The sequence below is a fragment of the Pocillopora verrucosa genome, chromosome 4 (assembly GCF_036669915.1).
Source record: "Pocillopora verrucosa isolate sample1 chromosome 4, ASM3666991v2, whole genome shotgun sequence".
Taxonomy (NCBI): Eukaryota; Metazoa; Cnidaria; class Anthozoa; order Scleractinia; family Pocilloporidae; genus Pocillopora; species Pocillopora verrucosa.
The window spans coordinates 14170871-14190554 of NC_089315.1; the positions used below are offsets into that span (position 1 = coordinate 14170871).

The 19684-nt window shown below is 36.9% G+C and overlaps 2 protein-coding genes across 2 annotated transcripts; one reads left to right on the plus strand and one right to left on the minus strand.

Annotated features, from left to right (window-relative positions):
- Positions 1–958: 958 nt before the first annotated feature.
- LOC131772917 (uncharacterized) lies at positions 959–10701 on the plus strand. Its single transcript, XM_059088882.2, is given in 11 exon segments — positions 959–1687; positions 3821–4058; positions 5547–5679; positions 6207–6290; positions 6954–7026; positions 7029–7051; positions 7411–7498; positions 8032–8204; positions 8424–8532; positions 9311–9499; positions 9721–10701. Coding segments are annotated over 11 exon segments (1464 nt in total). The 5' UTR covers positions 959–1428; the 3' UTR covers positions 9816–10701.
- Positions 10702–15038: 4337 nt separating this feature from the next.
- On the minus strand, positions 15039–17741 carry LOC131772946 (substance-P receptor-like). The gene is given in 6 exon segments (XM_059088912.2): positions 15039–15986; positions 15988–16104; positions 16106–16329; positions 16332–16415; positions 16418–16612; positions 17681–17741. Coding segments are annotated over 6 exon segments (990 nt in total). The 5' UTR covers positions 17724–17741; the 3' UTR covers positions 15039–15659.
- Positions 17742–19684: the final 1943 nt, after the last annotated feature.

A 19684-nucleotide genomic window follows, 5' to 3' on the forward strand; every position in this document is an offset into this window, starting at 1 on the left:
CACATGATGGTTGGCATATAATTTTCGAATTGGATACGTAGGGACCACTACGGCAAGTCACTCTACTTTACATAGACCTCTTTACAAAACTGAATTTACCTTTCCACTAAATCACCCTTCTTTAATGGTATCCTCCTTAGTGCGATGATATTCTGATAGTTTTCGAGAGAGAAATTGAAGTATCCCATCGAAAACTGCATGCACTGTTTATGCTATCTATGAGCTCATTCTAAGTGTCAAGCTTCGTGGCGAAATTAGTTATTGGCGGAGAATTGTCAGTGTCTCTCTTACTCTCTCTCTCTCTCTCTTTTTTTTCGATTCTTTTTAAAGACTTTTCTTTCTCGATATCCATAAGGTCTCGAAAAGACATTCATTTCACTAAATCGCCGGTGTGCAACCGTGATGCTACTGTCTACACTCTTACAATAGATATCACTCAAAAACCAACCAACAGGTGAGGGAAAACAAAAAAAAAACCTCAAGGGGAAACCTTTTGGAGAACACAACAAAATCCGAAAAATTACTTTCGTGCTAACTGAAAAGCTGAAACAAAACGATAAACAAAACTGAACAAACATAAATATTTCGTCTTCATCTATTTATCCGTCAAGTGGCAATTGATGAGATATCTCGAAGAGGTAATAAAATTCCGTACATCTTCACTAATATCTTCTTTATTTTTGTTGTACTCGATGTCAGATTTGCCCTTCTTGAATTTTTTACCCTTTCTCGAATTTATCCTGCATGAATTCTATGTTCCAAACTTCTTTAACGAGCTACTTCCTGGCAAGTATATTAAGTCATTATATGAACCGACAAATTTACGCTACAAGTATTGTAACCCTCTCAGGTGTTGTTTGGCGATGTGTCGTGTCCTTTCATTGGCAATTATCTATCATTATCGACAATGGATAATAATTAGCAATTAAATGAACCCGGCTGACGTCACGCTTTGAAGAGCCTTCGTTCTTGTGTTTACAGTTATAAGAAACATGTGTAATCAGTTATGAAGACAGTGCAAGGCTTAGATTTCACCTCTACCCTTAGATCGAACTCGCAAACATGTCAAAAGGTGTTTTAACTTCGTGACACGATATGCTGTCTATCTGGCGCGTACAAAGCAATCAAAAACGATGCGAATCACCGTCTTGAGCTAAATGAAGTACACATGTGGCCGTGGAAAGCAAACCCGCTTATTGTCTCAAATATTATGCAGACTTAAAGCACTCTTAAAATCGATTTGGTGTTCTAAATCTCTTAACCTTGCTGTTAAACCTCTTCAAAACCACAGAAATCCTTCCGTGGAGACATTGCGAATCGGCGATTAGCAACGAGCAAGTGACCAGAACTTCTTAGAGCCTGCGGGAAGGTTTGCCCAGCGCAGAGCGAAAGGACCGAGATTTCGCCTCGGAAAACACGAATACAGCGATGTGGTGCCAAAGGCTGGTGCTTACTCTTTGGTTGATGATCGCATGCTTCGTCGGTGGATTGCAGGATTTCGGATTTGTAAGCAGTCTACAGCCGCACGGGAGACCCTTCAAACTCAATAGCTTGAGAGACAGTTTACCAAATATTCAGCCACGAGCGCGACGGGAGTCAAGTCGTCGACGGGTGAGGAGAAAGCACACATACAATTTGAAACGGACGCCTATTCGAGATGCGAAGAACAGAAATGCTTTATGCTTAGGTAAGACCGTTAAATGAGTTATTTCATTGTGGTGGATTTAGGCTTCTTAGAACTGAATTACGCAGCTGATTTCAGTATGTGCGCTTTTACTGATCTTTCACCTCGGGCTCGGATTTCAACTTGTGCAGCGACGATCTCTTTGATAGTAATTTTAATCCAATGGTTTTAAGCGTTTTTCGTCGATACTTTGCAGTTTGACTCGTTGTTATACAACTGAAAGAGCGTTTGTAACCAAGGATGCCCTTAGGGGCCACTCTGTGTTATTTTGCGGCGGAGCAATAATGGGTAAAGTAAACTGTTTTCATCTTGAAAGAAAAGTGCTTCGGCAAGGCCGTATCCGCGGTTTTGATATTTGCGTTAATTCGAAAAATATATCAGATGTATTGCGCTCTTGGTGTGAGAACAAGCGCGCAATCTTTGGTATTTCTATTTTGTAGGTTTAACGCTTCACTGCCGTCTAAAGTGTCATCCGCTTGGATTTACAGCTGATCTATTTGTTATTTTCCTACTTATGTATGCATGCGCGGTGAAACTTTGAAGATGAAAAACATCCGCATGTTTTGCCGATGTTTTGACTCGTTGTCGCTGGATGTTTTTTTGCCTTCCTGAATTGGACGAAACAGTCAAGGCCCAAATTGCCGTCAAAGTATAACCAACAGTTAACCTTTCTGATAGACTTCAGGAACTCCCTCACTTGCGCTTCTGTTTATATCTGTCTCGTCTGCCGCGAAAGTTGCAAATTGTCGGAATTCGTTCTTTGATGGTTTTTAAGTACTTTTAAGTTGTGTTGTCAATTTGCGGCTGTTAGGATAATGGATTTTTTACGAAATCACCGGGTAAACAAACTTTTAAATACATACAAGTCCTACATACTATTCAATTCAAAACATTAGCGTGAAGATCAATGCACTGGTGGAAATTAACATTTTTTCGGCGTTTTTTTGTCTATAGCCAATGGCATAAAAAGTTTATTGTGGTCAATCAATCGTATTAAAAAACAGCTTGAAAAGTCATGTATATATCCTTGGCTGTTATCAGATGTGGCTCGTATATTCAAATCTGGAAATCCAATCAATTTCCCATATTGACTCCAGACTCTCTGACTGCTGACCAAGAATTCACAAATTGCTGATTCGCTCAACATGCTATGCATTTTCTATATTAACCTTTTTGAACCAAACTTTGTTCAGAGTTTGAAAGGATTTGTCTGATTTTCTTAACCAGGCAATCACTTTAAATGATATTCATCAGATGAATATTTAGTGGTTTTTTAGCCAAGTTTTATTACTACAAATTATTGCTTTGTTTGAATTATCTTTTTTTTTAATCTCTCTTTTTTTTCTCATTGCCATCTGTTGGCTAGGTGATAAGGTAATCTTTTAATCAAAATTTAATTTTTTGTGCTTAAGACTCACAGCTATTATCATAAGGCACTAGTTTTATTCACAGGCAATGTGTTGTGATTATTCCCATTTTTACAGTGTATGCCTCAATTATTTCCTCCATTGTTTCAATGAAACAATTTTTGAATTGACATAATAAAAGTGTGATTTTGTGTAATATGTTGCACATGGGAAGGAAGGCTAGGAAGTTGTACAAAAAGCAAAACGTGATTTTCAAATGAGATTCTGTAATATATCAGTTTGTTACTGGTTGTGCTCTACAGCTTTTGTTATAGAAGACTGCAACATTATCTCAACCATTGAAATATTAAACTGAAAAAAATGTCAACTCAGTTATTTTTGCTTTCTCTATAGCTCATGAACATTTGGTTACTCTGAGCAGTTACTAGATCCTCATGATATCAATCTTAGATTGACTGTTGTGATTATGGTGGTTTTGGTTACATGTAGAAGGAGATTTAAAACTTATTTCAACTTATGCTCACATTGGCCTTGATAACAGCCAAGCCTGTCTTGAAAACAGTTGCCCTTTTGTCTGTGTTCACCATGAGAAGGTATCCATGAAAAAGTTAAATGCAGGGTTTTTATGTGGCTTAACAGTGACTTTAAGTCTCATTACATAGTGTCCACCCAAAGTAATGGATCATGCTTATGCCAAGATGCGAACTGTCTGGTAACTTAAGTTATTTATTTAGAAAACCTTTTGTTAACTGATTGTTATTCATTTTAGATGGTTCTGAAGCAGTCTTTTACCTGAGTCGTAATTCAGATTCAAAGTACTGGGTTGTACAGTTGCAAGAAGGAGGCTCTTGTGGGACATACGAATCATGTTTGCATAGATCCAGAGGCCCTCTGGGCTCATCAAGAAACTACAGTGATTATTTGACGGGGACTTTTGTTGCTTCTGATGACCCACAGGAAAATCCTATGTTTTCATCGTGGAATAAAGTATTTGTGCCATATTGCAGGTAATACCCACCCCTTTTTCAACTTAGTACAATACACAAAAAATAAAAAGCAAAGAGGAAAAAGGTCAACTATATGGTGTTGCAAGCTGTGACAATTTTAAAAATTTTAAATTGCCTCTTTATTATGGTGAAGTTTTTTGGTAACTGGACATTTCGCACAAATGACTTTTCACACAAGTCTTCTGGCACAAGTTTTGGACTGTTTGCACAATTCTTGGGGGTCATTTTGCACAATAATTATAAGGGAGAAACATCAATATAAAAGGTATACTGATTGATACCAATAAGACATTTCACCTTCACAAGATCCAATGGCAAGAACGTAGACATTTATTTACATAATAACTTCAACTAGATTGAAATGCTCGTGAACACGATCACTATTCTTACTTGAAAAATGGAAAGGTACAAATCTCTCTCTCTATGAAAATGTAAAGAACTCCCTATTCGAACAACTACTTCAATAACTTTTCCTTTGTAAAATGAAAAACCTTTCAGTTTTGAGTTTTTCAGTTTTTTCAGTACATCATCCACTACAAACTTGAATGTGTCAGTGTAGTTAGAAACTAGTGATCTTGTAGAAAGACAAGTTCGATCTGTAATTCTTTTTAAAGATTGTAAAGTTTAATACATCTATCAAGTAGTAACCTTTCAAATTATTCTGATAACAATTACCTAAGTGATGGAGAGTTCAGTATCGATTGATAAGCATCATAGCGACCGTGATATAAACAAATGATTTCACGAAAGTTTCAAGAATTCAAAACAATTCAAAAATTATATGCTAGCCATTCGATAAGTAATCACACATAAGCCTAACATCAAAACAAATAAAGAAATCTAGATTAGTATACCTTTTATATTGATGTTTCTCACTTATAATTATTGTGCAAAATGACCACTAATAATTGTGCGAACAGTCCAAAACTTGTGTTAAAAGACTTGTGCAAAAAGTTTTTGGGGGAAATGTCCTGTATTCAGTTTTTCACACATCTAACTTGTTTTTGTCAACCAAATTTACTTCTGACCAAAGTTAGCTCATATGTTAGGTGGGTTGTCACTATATATTTGTATGTGGCTGGAGTATTGTGATGGTAAATAGCAATTATCATAACCAATCATCTTACCCTTGAGTATACAAGGCTTCTGCACAGCAATGCTTTTACATTGATTTTAACCTTTTTGAAATTTTAATATATATGCAGTGTGTAGTGTCATTTTTAAAGAAGGGTATACCTGAAAGGTAGTATTGTTTGTGACAGTGGCTGGCATTTTGACATCCTGAGTGGAAGTGATCATCCATGTAAGGTGATAACATGATCTGGGTTACAAAGTTGTCTGTCAGTTATGCATACAGTAGTCACTTTCTTGACTAAACTTGCTTAAATGTAGATGATCCCACTATCCATTAAATGAACTTGTGGTATTAGAAAAGCCTTCTTTTTAATCTTGGTGTGTTGAAGAATGTTTTTTCTCTTTTGTTTCTAGTGGTGATGTATTTGTTGGTAGAAGAAGAAAAGACCAGAATGATTATGACATGGATATGTGTGGACATTTCATAGTTAAAGCCATATTTTTTCAGCTAATTGAAGATTACCGGATTAACAAACCAGGAACAGAGGTATGGTTTGTTTTAAGTTCATGGTACTACACATCTGAGTTTAATACATTACAATTGAGGATTAAAGTGAGAATAGTGATTGCTCTAACTTCCTTCATGGCATGACATGATTATAGTTGTACACACTTTAAAAACCTTTTCAACAGGTTAAATCTCACTGTCTGTTGTGATTGTTTAACAATAGCTTTGTTTTTCCAGTGTGGCAGAACAAGACACCAAAATAAATTATGCAGTAACTAACATAACTTACAACCCAATACTGTATTCACAATTGTTGCCAAGTGCTTGACCTTTTGACCTCCAAGAGTGCATCTAATTTCTCCTGACAATATCAACCCCAAATCACATAATAAACAAAATAATGACCAACTAAAGGAGCTAGCTCTTGATTATGAAACAAATTCTCTTATCGGCATATCAATGTTACGGTGTTAAAGGTTGAAGGGTTGATGCTGACATATTAAGATTAACATACAGCACATACCACTTTGCTTACCACTGATATACAAAGTGATGGTTTTTCACAGATTTTGTTTGGTGGTGCTTCTTCTGGTGGGCTTGGAATGTTTGCAAATATTGACTATATTGAGGGGCTTGTAAAACCTGCTGAGGTATGGAAGGAAAATCTTTGATAAGTTCATTGCTTTAGTTGTACTTCTGGCTTGTCTGTCTGCCTTCAAAGTGTTAATTGGGCACAGACCTTACTGCAAAGTGGTGAAAATTTTCATATACTTTTATCATAACTGGCATTCTATTCCTTAAGCTCATCCTCTGAATGCAAAAATGTATTTAGCTTGGAATGAGGTTAAGAGAACCAAGAGAGAACCAAAATGAACCATGAGAATAAAGAACAACTTATTTTCCTCCATTTTGAAGTAAGGTGTGTTGGAGATTGGGGAATTGTCAGACTGAAATTGGATTGCCTAATCCAATATTTAATTTTGTATTTATGATTTTTAAGACATGAACTTTATTCTTTACCCTATTCCCCTGTGTTGTTGTTTGTCAGTTATAATCTAACATTTTAATAAAATTACATAATTCCAAATATTGGTTGCAAAATAGGGTCCTATTGAAAACCACCTTAATGAGTTAGGTTCCATCATTAAATAATATTAATTAATTATTATTTTAAATTAAATGGTCTTAAGCCATCTTGGACCTAGAAGTGAATGAGGCCAGGTGAGACCATGGATTTGACTTTTGGCAAAAAAGGTTACCCAGTGTCCAGAAACAAGGTTTTGTCAACTTTTATTATTTCATTTCCTTTTCAGATTAGAGGATATAATGATGGTGGCTGGTTTACTCTGTATCCTAACTTTGGTGAAACAGCAAATGCAGGGCCACCTTTTTCTTTCAAGTCTTAAGCTATGTATGTACAGTGTATATAGTATTATACTTTAACTGAATTTTCTTCAAAATGTGTGACCAATTGAAACTTCAGAAGTGACTGATGCTGCACCAATACAAAATCCAGTAAGAGATCAAAGATATAAAGCTAGAATTTTATATAACACCAAATTTTAAAAATTGCTAACAAGAAAATGTATATTAGCTAGAAGGGAGAATTCTTCCTCAGATCTTTGAGTTGAGGTTAGAATGTGAATCATAAATATTACATGGAAGAAGTTTGTTCCTTTCTTTGTCAGGTACCGTTGGTTTCTATCTCTCATTCGTTGCACCCCAGTGTTAATATAAATTCAGTGTGACATTATTTGCGTTTTTCTGTAGATGTTTCACAATTTGTGGGATGGCTTTGTCGACGAGACTTGTAGAGCTAATATGCCCAAGGCAGAAGCTTGTCTCTATGGAGAATTAGGTAAGAAAGCTTCTTGTTTTGAAACAATTGAGTCGAAGCTGTATCAGACAAGGTTGTTACATCATGCACAGAAAATGTCTTTTTTACCTTTTTGTTAAATAAGAAAACAAATAAACGAACAAAAATATAAATTAAAAAGAGGCAATACTCTCAGCGACTTAGTGGAATCTAAATCTTGTCATTCAGGTGGCCCCTCTATGTGAGAGCTTACCTGTGAATTCCAGATAGGAAAAGCTTCATCTGAGAATTCGTCATTTACAGGTTCAACAAAAATTTCCTTTTTGATTTCTTCCCGCTTGGCAGATTTTTCTTTCCACAAAGAGCGAAAGTAAAATGGGCAAAGAACAAACATGTCCACTCATGTGATCCGGTTAGAATCGTGAGCGGGAAAAGCAACGCGCCCGCCACGAAAATCGAGAGAGCCTAAGTACGAACGTCAAAAACTCACGTGAGTGGACATGTGAGATGTCGGAGATGATGGGATAAGCAAAAATGAATAATTTCTTTGATTTTTTTCATTTACTTCATTTTAGTTTTCAAGCATTTATCAGCCCCAGTGTACGTGTTTGTGGCTCAGTGGGACTCCTACCAATTGCAAGAACTTGTTCATTCCAAGTTTCCTACTATGAGACTTCCACCGGAGCTACCAAGCGAAGCAGAATACCTTGGAAAGTTCGGGAAAAACACGCACAGATCTCTTAGACGGGTGGGCAGTTTTAATTGGCAGCAATGCTTTTGCAATGACGCAACAGTTTGTATAATAGTTTTTAAGCTTCATTGTTTACTAACCAGTGATGTTCGCTTGAAATTATCCAGCAGGATTTGACAACCACTTGTGTGACATGCCTTGGTGCAATTTAAAACAAAGGGTGATCACCGTGAGACTTGCAGTTTTACGTTGAATTTCTTCTCTCTCCTATTATAGGTTATCAACAGCCAGAAGGATGGCGTTTTTTCCCCAGCTTGTTTTATGCATTCGTTTTCTGGCGATAATTTAACTAGTACAAAGCAGACATTGGCTTGTGAAATAGATGGTAAGTTTCAGTGAAATAAATAATGACTTTCTGCTCTCTAAACGTAATCTATTTCACGGTCGTTAAAGTCTGCACCCGAGCCAAGTGGTCCATCCAGCTTATCCTGGTTTCCTTAGCGTGTCAATTCCCCCACCCCTATGGGATACTAGTCCATGGCAAGTAAACTCTCCCTCCCCTGGCATTTCTTTAGGCTTCCCTGACAATTCGCTGGTACCCATTTATACTCCTGGGTAGAGAGAGCCACCGTGAGAGGGAAGTGTAAGCTCGACCATAACCAGGTTCATTAGTGACATGTGTCCCCCAGAATGCTAGGGTCATGAATTAACTAAATGTTGAAAGCGTCAATACGCGTACGTACATATATCTCTCCATTTCATTATCGAGCTCAAAGTGGGCTGGGCCAATTGAATTCTGTTTTTATAATATTCGTTTCTTAAAAAAAAAAACAAAAAAAAAAAAAAGGAAACACCAGCAAACCTTGCGGGAAAAAAAAAAAAGCCAAACGAAAATATGGGGTCTAGCACATGTACAATGATAACGTCACTGGACAGGCTTGTTTGGCCGATTTGGCTTCTCTTTTCGGCAGTGTGTAATCGAGACTCTGTGCAGTCCTCCCTTTCAGCGAAGTCCAAAAGTCGGGGGGGGGGGGGAATTGTAGTCAGTGCGCCGCATGGAACTCTGGGAATGAGACCGCTAAATGTCACTTAGAAGAAACAGAACCTCGAAGGAATCATTGCCCTTCATTAAGTCTTTTGTCATTTATCACATTTTTTTAAAGGGAAGACACCATATAAAGCCTTTTCTGAATGGTTTATTAGCAATGGTACCCGAGGGACATATGTGGAGGAACCGTTGGACATACCAGAATGTAACCCGTCTTGCTGCTCAAAGCTCTGTATAAAGTGTCGTAAACCGAGACCGTCTGTCGTATACGATGAACCCACTCCCCAAACAATCAGTGGAAATGGTGAGCGATTCTCTCGTTTGGCTTTGTAATATTTTCCAGTGTTTATTTTCCAGCCGCGCATCCCAGCTCAATTCTTTCAATTTGAAGTAAATTCTGTAAGCCTCAAAATTCCGTAGCATTTAGTCCCTTTATTTAAATATTTCAATGTGGTTTCATTCCAAGTTCCTATATAAGCCTGGAAATAGTATGCTTGCAATGAATGTTCTTTATTTTGTTTTCAGGTGGGTCTCGGTTGCAGCAATCAGTTGTTACAATATGGATTTGTGCAGTTTTGATTTATTCTTTTGTGTTTTGGAGGGACGTAGTGCTTTTGTAGGACCCATGGAAATTACAAATAACTTTGGATGCTACTACAGCGCTATGACAGGTGATGGTGGGCTGGGCGTTCCAGTGACAAGGTGAACGCTCACGGCATAGTTGTCATGAGAACTATTGCTACATTTCTTGGGATAAACTGATGTCCAATTTTAGTCTGTTTTCACTGTGAAAGTGAGAGAATTGCAGACAGTGGTTATCCTGGAAAACACAACTGCCCGCATAAAATTTACCAGTGAAATCTTGACGTGAACGCTCTTTAACACGATGCGATCAATTTGCAAAAATTTCCTGACTTAAAAATCGTAAAGTAATTGCTGCATATGCTGCAGAAATCTCTTTTACGAACCGAAATTTAATATTTCTGCTTATAAAAGTAATTCAAACTGTAATGTTCTCTATTATTATTATTATTATTATTATTATTATTATTATAATATACTACTGCTATTATTTCCAAGGATTTTGGTTTCTGCAACGCCGTGTGTGATATGTACTTTGTAGATTTATGTTTAATAACTAAGAGTCGATGCTTAAAACGTATCGACTTATTACACTAACCGCTGGACGTTGAAATGAAAATGGGTTACTCCCGGTGATCTGGCGTCCTACTTTTGACTTGTTCTTTGAAATTTAACCAAGATATTTGGGGCTGCAAAAAGCAAATTCCAGTAGAAACGATTCTGATATTTCTAAGGCTATGTAATTGCCCCAGAAAACCTGGAAAACTACGTATTAAATATTGTTAATTGTAGATTTACGTCATATTGACGCCTATTAGGACGAGGTTAATTCACTGTGAAATATGACATTTACATTACACATGTAGAAGCAAATGTTATGGTAAATCGTTTATTATGATGGGAAATAAAACTAACATTAATGACTTTTAAGAGAACCTATTTTGACTGGAACGCTACCCTCTCTGCATTCGGGAGCTAAAGTCAAATATATCAATTTTTACAAAGTGCCACACCTTTTGAGGAAAACCTCCGTAAGTTGAATTTCTCTTACCGTTTTCACTTTAAGGACCGAAGGAATTTCTCCTTGCAATATGAATGCATTTTCAAACAAAAAGGGGATGTTAAAAAAGAATATATCAACGAGGGGCAAGCAAACCGTAGCGAATTCACGAATGCAGGTTGTGTCGCATTAAAACATACACAGCACATTTACCATAGACTGGCGGTACATAACTTCAAATGTGTTCTGTGTTTTTCTTGGGTGCCCACTACAGGATGACCTTCCCCTAAACGAAAAAGAGTTAAATACATAAATAACAAAATAACAAAAGAAAAAGGGATTCAACAAATGGCTTACTTTCCACGAATCATGAAAACTAAAAAAAAAATCTCAAAATATCAGAATGTTATCTTAACATCTGAATTTCGTACGGCATTTTTCCATGATAATTTTAAGTTAATTTCGAAACTTCTCATCAAACAACAGGTAAATGAAGGGGTTAATTGCACTGTAGGCATTTGCCAACCACACAATAAACTTAAATGCAGCGTACTGCAATACAATCTTATGTACACTGTTCAAACCGACAAAGACAAAGAAAGGACACCAACACAAAGTAAACAAAACAACAACAATGATCATCAAGGTAATCTTTTTTGCTGTCTTTACGGCTTCCGCGTGCCTCGCATTCTGACCAGCTTCACCTCAAGGCACTTCTCGAGACAACAAACGTGAGCACACGATTGAATGCAAAACCGTCATGGCCAAAACGGGCACGGAGAAATTGAACACCAAAACACAGAAGCCTGATATGTTGCTTGCGGACAACTGGGAAAAGTCAATAACGTAAAACGTAGCCAGTTCCTTCCACGAAAACTTGTTTTGCCATGGAAATCATGCCAGCTACAGAAAAGATAGACCACTACCAAATCACAGTAACGACAAACGTAATATGGAGCAATACGGAAGACAAATGTAACGGACGGGCCCCTGCAAAATAGCGGTCAAAGGCAATGGCAACGAGGCTCCAAATGGAACAGTATTCCGCTGGGAAATTTAGCCACACCAGCGGCCTACACAAATGTAGTCCCCAGTCTCCACCAAACCATTTCTTGAAGAATAGGTCATCCCCCAACATGCCCAACATTATGGTAAACGTGATGATCAAGTCTGCATATGCTTGATTGAGGATGAGGTAGTTGGTGACGGATTTTAAGAAGTGTCTTGTACGGATTATGAGGATGATCATGGAGTTGCAAAATATGGAAGCGAATATAGTAACAAAGAAGACTGATGTCAAACTGGTCATTATCACTGAATTGTTGGCAGAGAGCGGAGGGCTTGTCGTGTTTCCTATGCGAACAAGAGAATAAATTAAGTCAGTGACAAACAAGAACCAAAAACAACAAAGGCGAAACCAATCAGAGAGATAAACTAATCAGCAAATAAGCGAACTGAAAAAGACGCTCGGTTTTAGCCACATCACTCTGAAGCACTAGCTTAAGAATATCGATAATCTAGCAATTTCTCACAAGTTACGAAAATTGCAAGTATGTCAGCTTGCTTTAAAATTTCAAAACCTCTGCTTAAGTGTATCAGTGTATCAGTGTATCTCGTACCATTAACCTATGGTTATCTCAGCCACACACTTATTTCAACCATATTTCCTTTCCTCGAAAAGAGATAGCATTTGTATAAAAAGACGTCAGCTTTCAAACGATTGCATCTGAAGAGGCGTTAAATACGTTGTTTGGCAGATGCAGGCCATTTTTTTTGTTGACTCTTAAATTGTAGCCGAGTTTCTAAATTCAACGTTGTAAATTAGGATCCACTTGCGGAATAAAGCTATTTCTACAAGCTTGCAGTGTGCGTAAGGCTTCGTGGGGATATCGTTTTAATTTGTGTGTTTTATAGCCTCAGTAACAGATTCTTTGGAGCTCTAATTAGTCGCTGATATTCATTGCATCAAATTTTCTGACTATAAGAAAATTGAAAGTCCAGCTGAAAAAAATGTACATTTCACTCGTTGACTTCTACACATGCCTAAGATTTAATAATTATCACTTGTCTCTGACTGTGAAAATCGTACGTGCTGTTTATCACATTTTAACAAGGTGGATTCAATTTGGCAAAAACGTCGTACCAGGTGTGAAAGTCTTGCTTACTTGCTTTAAAAAGTCTAATTATCCATACACTCTTTCTTACTTCCACCGCTATTTTTCTTAGGCACAATAGATGGAGTTTCCATGATCAATGAAACCTCGGCTCGGAAAATGAAATGATACAAAGCAAATAATACCCAACAATACTCAATATGAAATTCTGAAACATCAATTCAATGTCATGTTTTGCATACTCAGAAAGTAGACTTACACAATAAGTAAAAATAGATATACCGTTGATCAAAGGTCCGATTTTCTGTTGTTCAAAACTGCACTGGAGAGACCTTCAAATCTTTTTCTTTCTTTTCTTAATTTTAGCTAACTATAAATTCATTTCTTCATAGTACTGTATAAACTTACATTTTTATCTTTTGAGGGTTAAGCTCTGTTTTTCTTTGTTCTAATTTTTGAAACGAAAAACCTTAACAGACTTATTCCTTGAGGCTTCGAGTGACCAGGGACGATAAAAAGAGATGTCTCTTAGGCAGAAGAATGCGATAGTGGCAGGTAGTAGACCACAGATCGACGAAGAACACACAACTGTGACAAAGTCTATCGTACAGTGTTTACCACATGTTCGTTATTGACATCGTGGGAATTGGCATGCATAATAAGCAACCACAGGAAATGTACTGGACTTGTAACTTTATATCTATATGACAATTCCCGAAAACGCCATGCTCTAAGTATTTACTAATTAGGGTTTTTGTTAGAAATTTGCCAAAAATGCTATTAGTGGACGCCTACCCCTCAGGCAGAGAGGAATATAACGTTTCAGTTCAATCTCAAAAAAACTAATTCTTCGTGAGTGTAACAAAACAGAGGTGGAATGTCTTTATCTTAAAGATAACTGAGCATGATTCCTTACAACAAAAAGTCCAAAGTCAGATTAACATGTTTTTAATTAATGAATTTCAATCAAGCAATACTTGTTAGATCCAGTTGAAGCGCGTTGTCTTTTACTACATACTACATGAATTCTGACTGTTTTTTTTCTTCTTTTTCTATTTTGGCAATCGGACTTAAACAGAGTTCAGACTTCACCAAGATAGTTACCATTATCGAGTAAAACTCGCTTCATTTTATCCATGAGTGAATGACTTATTAAACAGTATCATAAACATATTTCAAAAACGTTGAGATCTGGTTATAAATCAAGATACAGCCGAAATTGAAAAAGCAGAAACACCCAGTCCGGCAGTAAAATCTTTTTGAAAACATTTCGTTCTTACCAGCTGGAGAAGAGCGATCTGTAGTTGCACCTGTCGTGACATATCAATGAGTATCTGCTTTGCCTTGCTACTCAAACCATGGTTTTATTTATATGTAAAAGTTGCAGAACATATTCATTTGCCAGCATAGCGAATGGAAGTAGTATTTCTTTAATAAGTGATAATTACCATAGCTACACTTGCTACGCGACGCAACCATGAGATCGTCTGACGGCTGAAGTGTTTTGACGTAACAGTAATTTTTTTCGTTCAATAGTTACATGACACTAGCAGACTCTTGAAAAAACCTTTTGTCAAAAGATGGATGTTTTAATTTCATAGAAAATCAATAATTCGCGATACGTTAGTTCGTCGGTACTCATTGTGATTCTGGGTGGACAGAGCCAGTGTGTAACAGATCGAAGCAAACGCTCGATTTCTTCATGGTGATAGGGAAAGAAAATGTATCGCTAAACTTTTGTGGTTTCCTTATCCACCATAAAAAAGTCGGTTGTCAGTTAAATTGTAGCTATTATAATCTACACACCATGTGAGTGGATATTTTATCTATTGCTCGCATTTTCCATGTTCCTACAGGGCTCGGAAAAAAATATTACGGAATTCGCAATATATCTGCGTGTATTATATGTTAAACAAACGAAATAAGGTGTATTTAAAATTAGTGTTAGTACTTCTGTTCATATATTAGCTTTTCGTAGCATATTTGTACTCCAACACCCACAGTGTACGTTCTCTGACATAAATTTGGGGATAGCGGAATAGGAAGGCATAAGGTTGATGCACTTTAAATATATCTTAAAACTAAACCTTGAATTTTTTTATTTACAAAATATTACAGTGGTATTGAAATTGCATATTTGGCTCGATCAAACTATAAGTTTGTTATCTATGCGTCATCACTGAGATTATATAAAGAAAATCATAATTTTAACTATCATATTTTCATCATGTCATCATATATTCACAGTTGTTTATTCATCACTTCACAGGTTTATTTGGAACTAACATAATGACCAGCTCCTAGTTGATTGGTTGGCTCAGTAAGTAGAGCGCTGTACCGGTATTGCAGAGGTCATGGGTTTAAATCCCGTATAGGCCTGAATTTTCAATTCAGGCCTTCTTTTCACTACTGCTCAAGTGGTGTTCACTGCGAAGATCGCTTTCATATTCCCATTTTTATCATTGCTATTATTATTATTATCATTATCAAGATTATCATTACTGTTTTAACATAATAATCGTTATCGTTATGAAAACAGCTAAAGAAATTGTTGCACTGAGATAAAAACTCGATCTACGCCTCTGTGGTGATATAAGGTACCTTAAGTAGTACATTCGCTATACATGAGTCAAAGTTTTCAATTTCTTTGATTTTTGTACGCTTCCAAGCACAAACCCAAAGTCATAGATAAGAAAGAAGCAAAAAGTGACGATACCAGCCATGCCATTTTATTGGTGCAGGACAGTAGCTAGCAAGATAAAAGATTCTTACCCACAGCTAAAACTGCTCCGACATTTGTTCAGAATAATCATAAATTCCTTTCGAAATTTATCGCTTAATGACAAGTAGATGTAAGGATTAATTGCACTATAAGCGTTTGCCAACCACACCACAAATTTGAGTGCTGCATATGGAATTTCAATCTTATGCAAACTGTCCAAACCAACAAATATGAAAAAAGGAAACCAACATAGAGTAAATGAAACAACAACGATGATCATCATTCGGTTAACTTTCTTTGCTGTCTTCATGGCTTCTGCGTGCCTTGCACTGTGACCAGCTTCATCGCCAGGCACTTCTCGAGACAACAAACGAGAACACAACGATTGAATAGAATACAGCCATGGCCAAAAGAGGAACGACAAAGTTAAACAGCAACACGCAGATGCTTACAACGTTCGCTGCGGACAGCTCAACATGAGAATAATCCACGGACACAAAAGTGGCCAGTTCCCTCCACGAAGATAAGTTTGGCCATAGAAATCGTTCCAGCTGCTGAAGACAGAGACCACACCCAAATCAAGGAAACTACCAGCCTTGTATGGTGAGATAAAGGGGAAAACTGCAAAGGGCGAGCCACTGCATAATAGCGGTCAACGGCTATGGCAACGAGGCTCCAGATCGAACAGTACTCCGCTGGAAAATGAAACCACACAGTAGCCTGCACATAGGTAATCCCCAGTCTCCGCCGAACCACCTTCTTTGAAATAGGTTATCACCTAGCATGCTAAGCATTACAGTGACGTAATGATCAAGTCTGCGCATGCTTGATTGAGGATAAGGTAATTGGTGGTGGTTTTCAAAGAGTGACCTGTACGGATGATGTGGATGATCACGGAGTTGCCAAATATGGAAGCAAATACGATTATGAAATAGACTGATGCCAAACTGGCGAGCACCACTGATTGGCTGGTTGAAAGCGGAGGGCTTGTAGTGTTTCCTATTGAAAGAAAGGGAAAAAGTATCTCACCATTATGGTTTGATATTATAATACAAAAAAAACAATCGTAGAACGCTAAAAGAAACGTTGAAAATTGGCAAGCCTTCAGTATTTGATCAACCAAGTCGCACTGAAAGGACTTTTGGAGGAAATCTAATTCAAACAGACGGTACTCAGAACGTCTCACTCGTAAGATCGGCGATCATCTTTCAGTGCTGAGACAAAATAAAGTGTTAGGCATAAAAAAAATCTCAACTCCCACGCTATTAAATTGTGAAAAAAAGATAAACAGCAGATGTGAAATGTGCCATTTGTCATAATCCCAGTAAGGAGGTTGGCACACTAAACGATGCAAGCTACGGTTGCAAACGAATCGCAGACGTTTTACCAAAGACCAACGCAAAAGATTCTTAATATGGAAATTCCAACAAGTGAAGAATTACTCAAATTGTGCATTTCGTGAAAAGTGTCATTTGAAATCCTGATAATGAAATGTCTTGACTTTTCTGTGACGCAAGGTAACATGCAGCTGCTGTTGCCTTCACCCCCTTCTCCTCTTCTCCTATACCCACTTAACCCTTTCACTCTCAAGATCTCATTCGTAATTCTCCTTACTGTCCTGCCATACAGTTCTTGTGATTTTAGTTTTGAGAATTTGGTATAGGATCAACTAATAATCTTCTAACTAATATTTTTCTTTATTCTCATCAATTGTCTGCTTTATATTGTATTGATATTGTAGGGAGAAATTCTGTCTTGGTCACTTATAGGAGTTAAAGGGTTAAAGTAAATTCCAGAACTAATCAAGAATTAAAAGTTATACCTGTATAAACTCCATACAAGAGTAACGCTCTGAAATTTGAATCTTGGTAAGAGGAAAAAGTAAAGAAACCAAACTATAACTACGATAAAAATATTTCGTCAGAGCTCTAAAACTAGGGGGAAAATTTACACCCAAACCCTCTGTCACCTGAGTCTTCTTTTAAAAAAACCCATCCTAGCTGTGCTTCGTCATACACAGTGGTCTACAATAGGTAATGCTCCTCCCTATCTATTTGCATTTTTTACCTTGATTATTTGTCTTCCAATGAACCATATCCGAGGTTTCCATACTCGATCAATCCAAGCTGACAAAATGACATTAAATACAAACATTACTGCAACATTTTTATTCAAATTCTGAACACCCCTTCACCAACATTTTGAATTTTGAAACATACTTCATTAACTACTACCTCGGCCGATCGAGAACCAGAAATTACTTTTGTAAGAGTAAATTGAGCCACAGAATATATTTGAGTATCAATTGGAAAAAAATTGCCATTTTTTATAATTATTTTTTACAATTCTTAGCTACCTCCTTGCCTTCTAACCTTGATGCTCACAATTTAGTCATTTAACAGAAGTACATGATCACAACTGTCGTTCGGTGCCATTCAATATTTTGTTTACCTTTAGTTTTCCAATCCGCTTCATCAAGCAGACAAAAAGTGTACAAAGTGTTCGCAATTTTAGCGACAGTTGGAAATCCTAACACTTGCATTACTTGGAAAAATTAGCCATATTTTGTGGCTTTCTACGATTTTGACTTAACAGATTCAAAAACATGAAATTCCTAACTACGAAACAGGGAACATGCATGCAGCCCAATGATGCTAGCGCTAAAATAAGCTCATTGTTTCCAGATTTTCATTATCAATGCTACGTAAAAAAACTTGGCATCGTTAAGTAACGCTAGCACAAGAACCTACGGGAGTAATGGGCGTAAATAATCCATGCTCACAGCGTTTATCATGGCTTATAGCCTTTTACTCAAATTTCCATCAAGTACGCTGGACCCACAAGAAAGAGAAGTAAAATATCCCCTTCCATATAATGGGGCTGACGGAACGTTTTCCAGAATGTGGACGAAATTATAAAACCTGCGTCGAATTTGTGAGACTATAAATCTTTACGTCGAGCCTCAGGGGAAAAAGGGATTTAGGAAGTGATTTATGAGCAAATAATAATTTGCGTTTTGTGGCCGAGAACGAAATGTCTTCCAATTTTTTTTGCGGGTTGTTAGTCGTAGAACAGCCATAGCAAAATCCTATATTCCACCATTGCATGTTTTCTTCGGAGGACATCACCATAAAAATATCTTTCCGACGCAATTCTCCCTAAGTTATTCGTTTGGAAAAGTACCTTTTTCGATGTTTATGCTAATTCAATAGTATTGTGGTTACAAAATCAAAGACAGGAAAATGTAGCGCAGAAATATAAAAGAAAATTGAAGCTTTAAAGAAAAGGTATTTGAAAACTTTTCTTAACTTTCTGGGAGAAGTTTTACCTATGCAGCGTATGTATGTTACAACTTTTGTTTTCAAGTGTCAAATGGATGGTCCCGTAATTCCTACCAATAAATTGTGGTACGATGTCTTACGCTATCTACTACCTCACTTGGCCACGTTTCAAAAGAGGAAATTGTGTTATGTTGTTTATAAAGGGAACCATAATCGAAAAAGCATCGGCGGATCTGGAGGTTGCCGTGGTTGCTTAAGGGAAAATGTGCCAAAATGGTTGGTAACATTAGATATTATTGTTGCGAAGTGAGAAAAAGAAGGAAGCTTTTATGCTCTTGATTACCTCCCATAAGGGTTGATCGCACCAAAAGGTATTCTCTCTACTAGATATTGATACACTATTCCATTGATTAAAACGGCCTATAGAAATTTATCAGAAAATCGATTAAATATAAACAATATATGTAATTTTGAAAAAAATAAGATTGATATACAGCGAAAGGTTAATTAATATTTTTTCGAAAATATGAAATTTGAAATTGGAAATTTTAAAATTCCATTTTCGGAGAGCTATGGGTGGCGAGAGCTCAATTTCTCCAAGGTAAGGCTTAGAGAAAAAACGACATAGGCTAAAAAAAGCTTAATGATCAAATCAATCGCAATGCTATCAGACGTGAACATGCATGCAGGACCATAAAGACTCAGCAATGGAGGAAATAAAGGCACAGTAACATTAAAGTCCCATCATAAATTAGCATATAGGTTAAATTTTGAACAATTTCAGCCACAA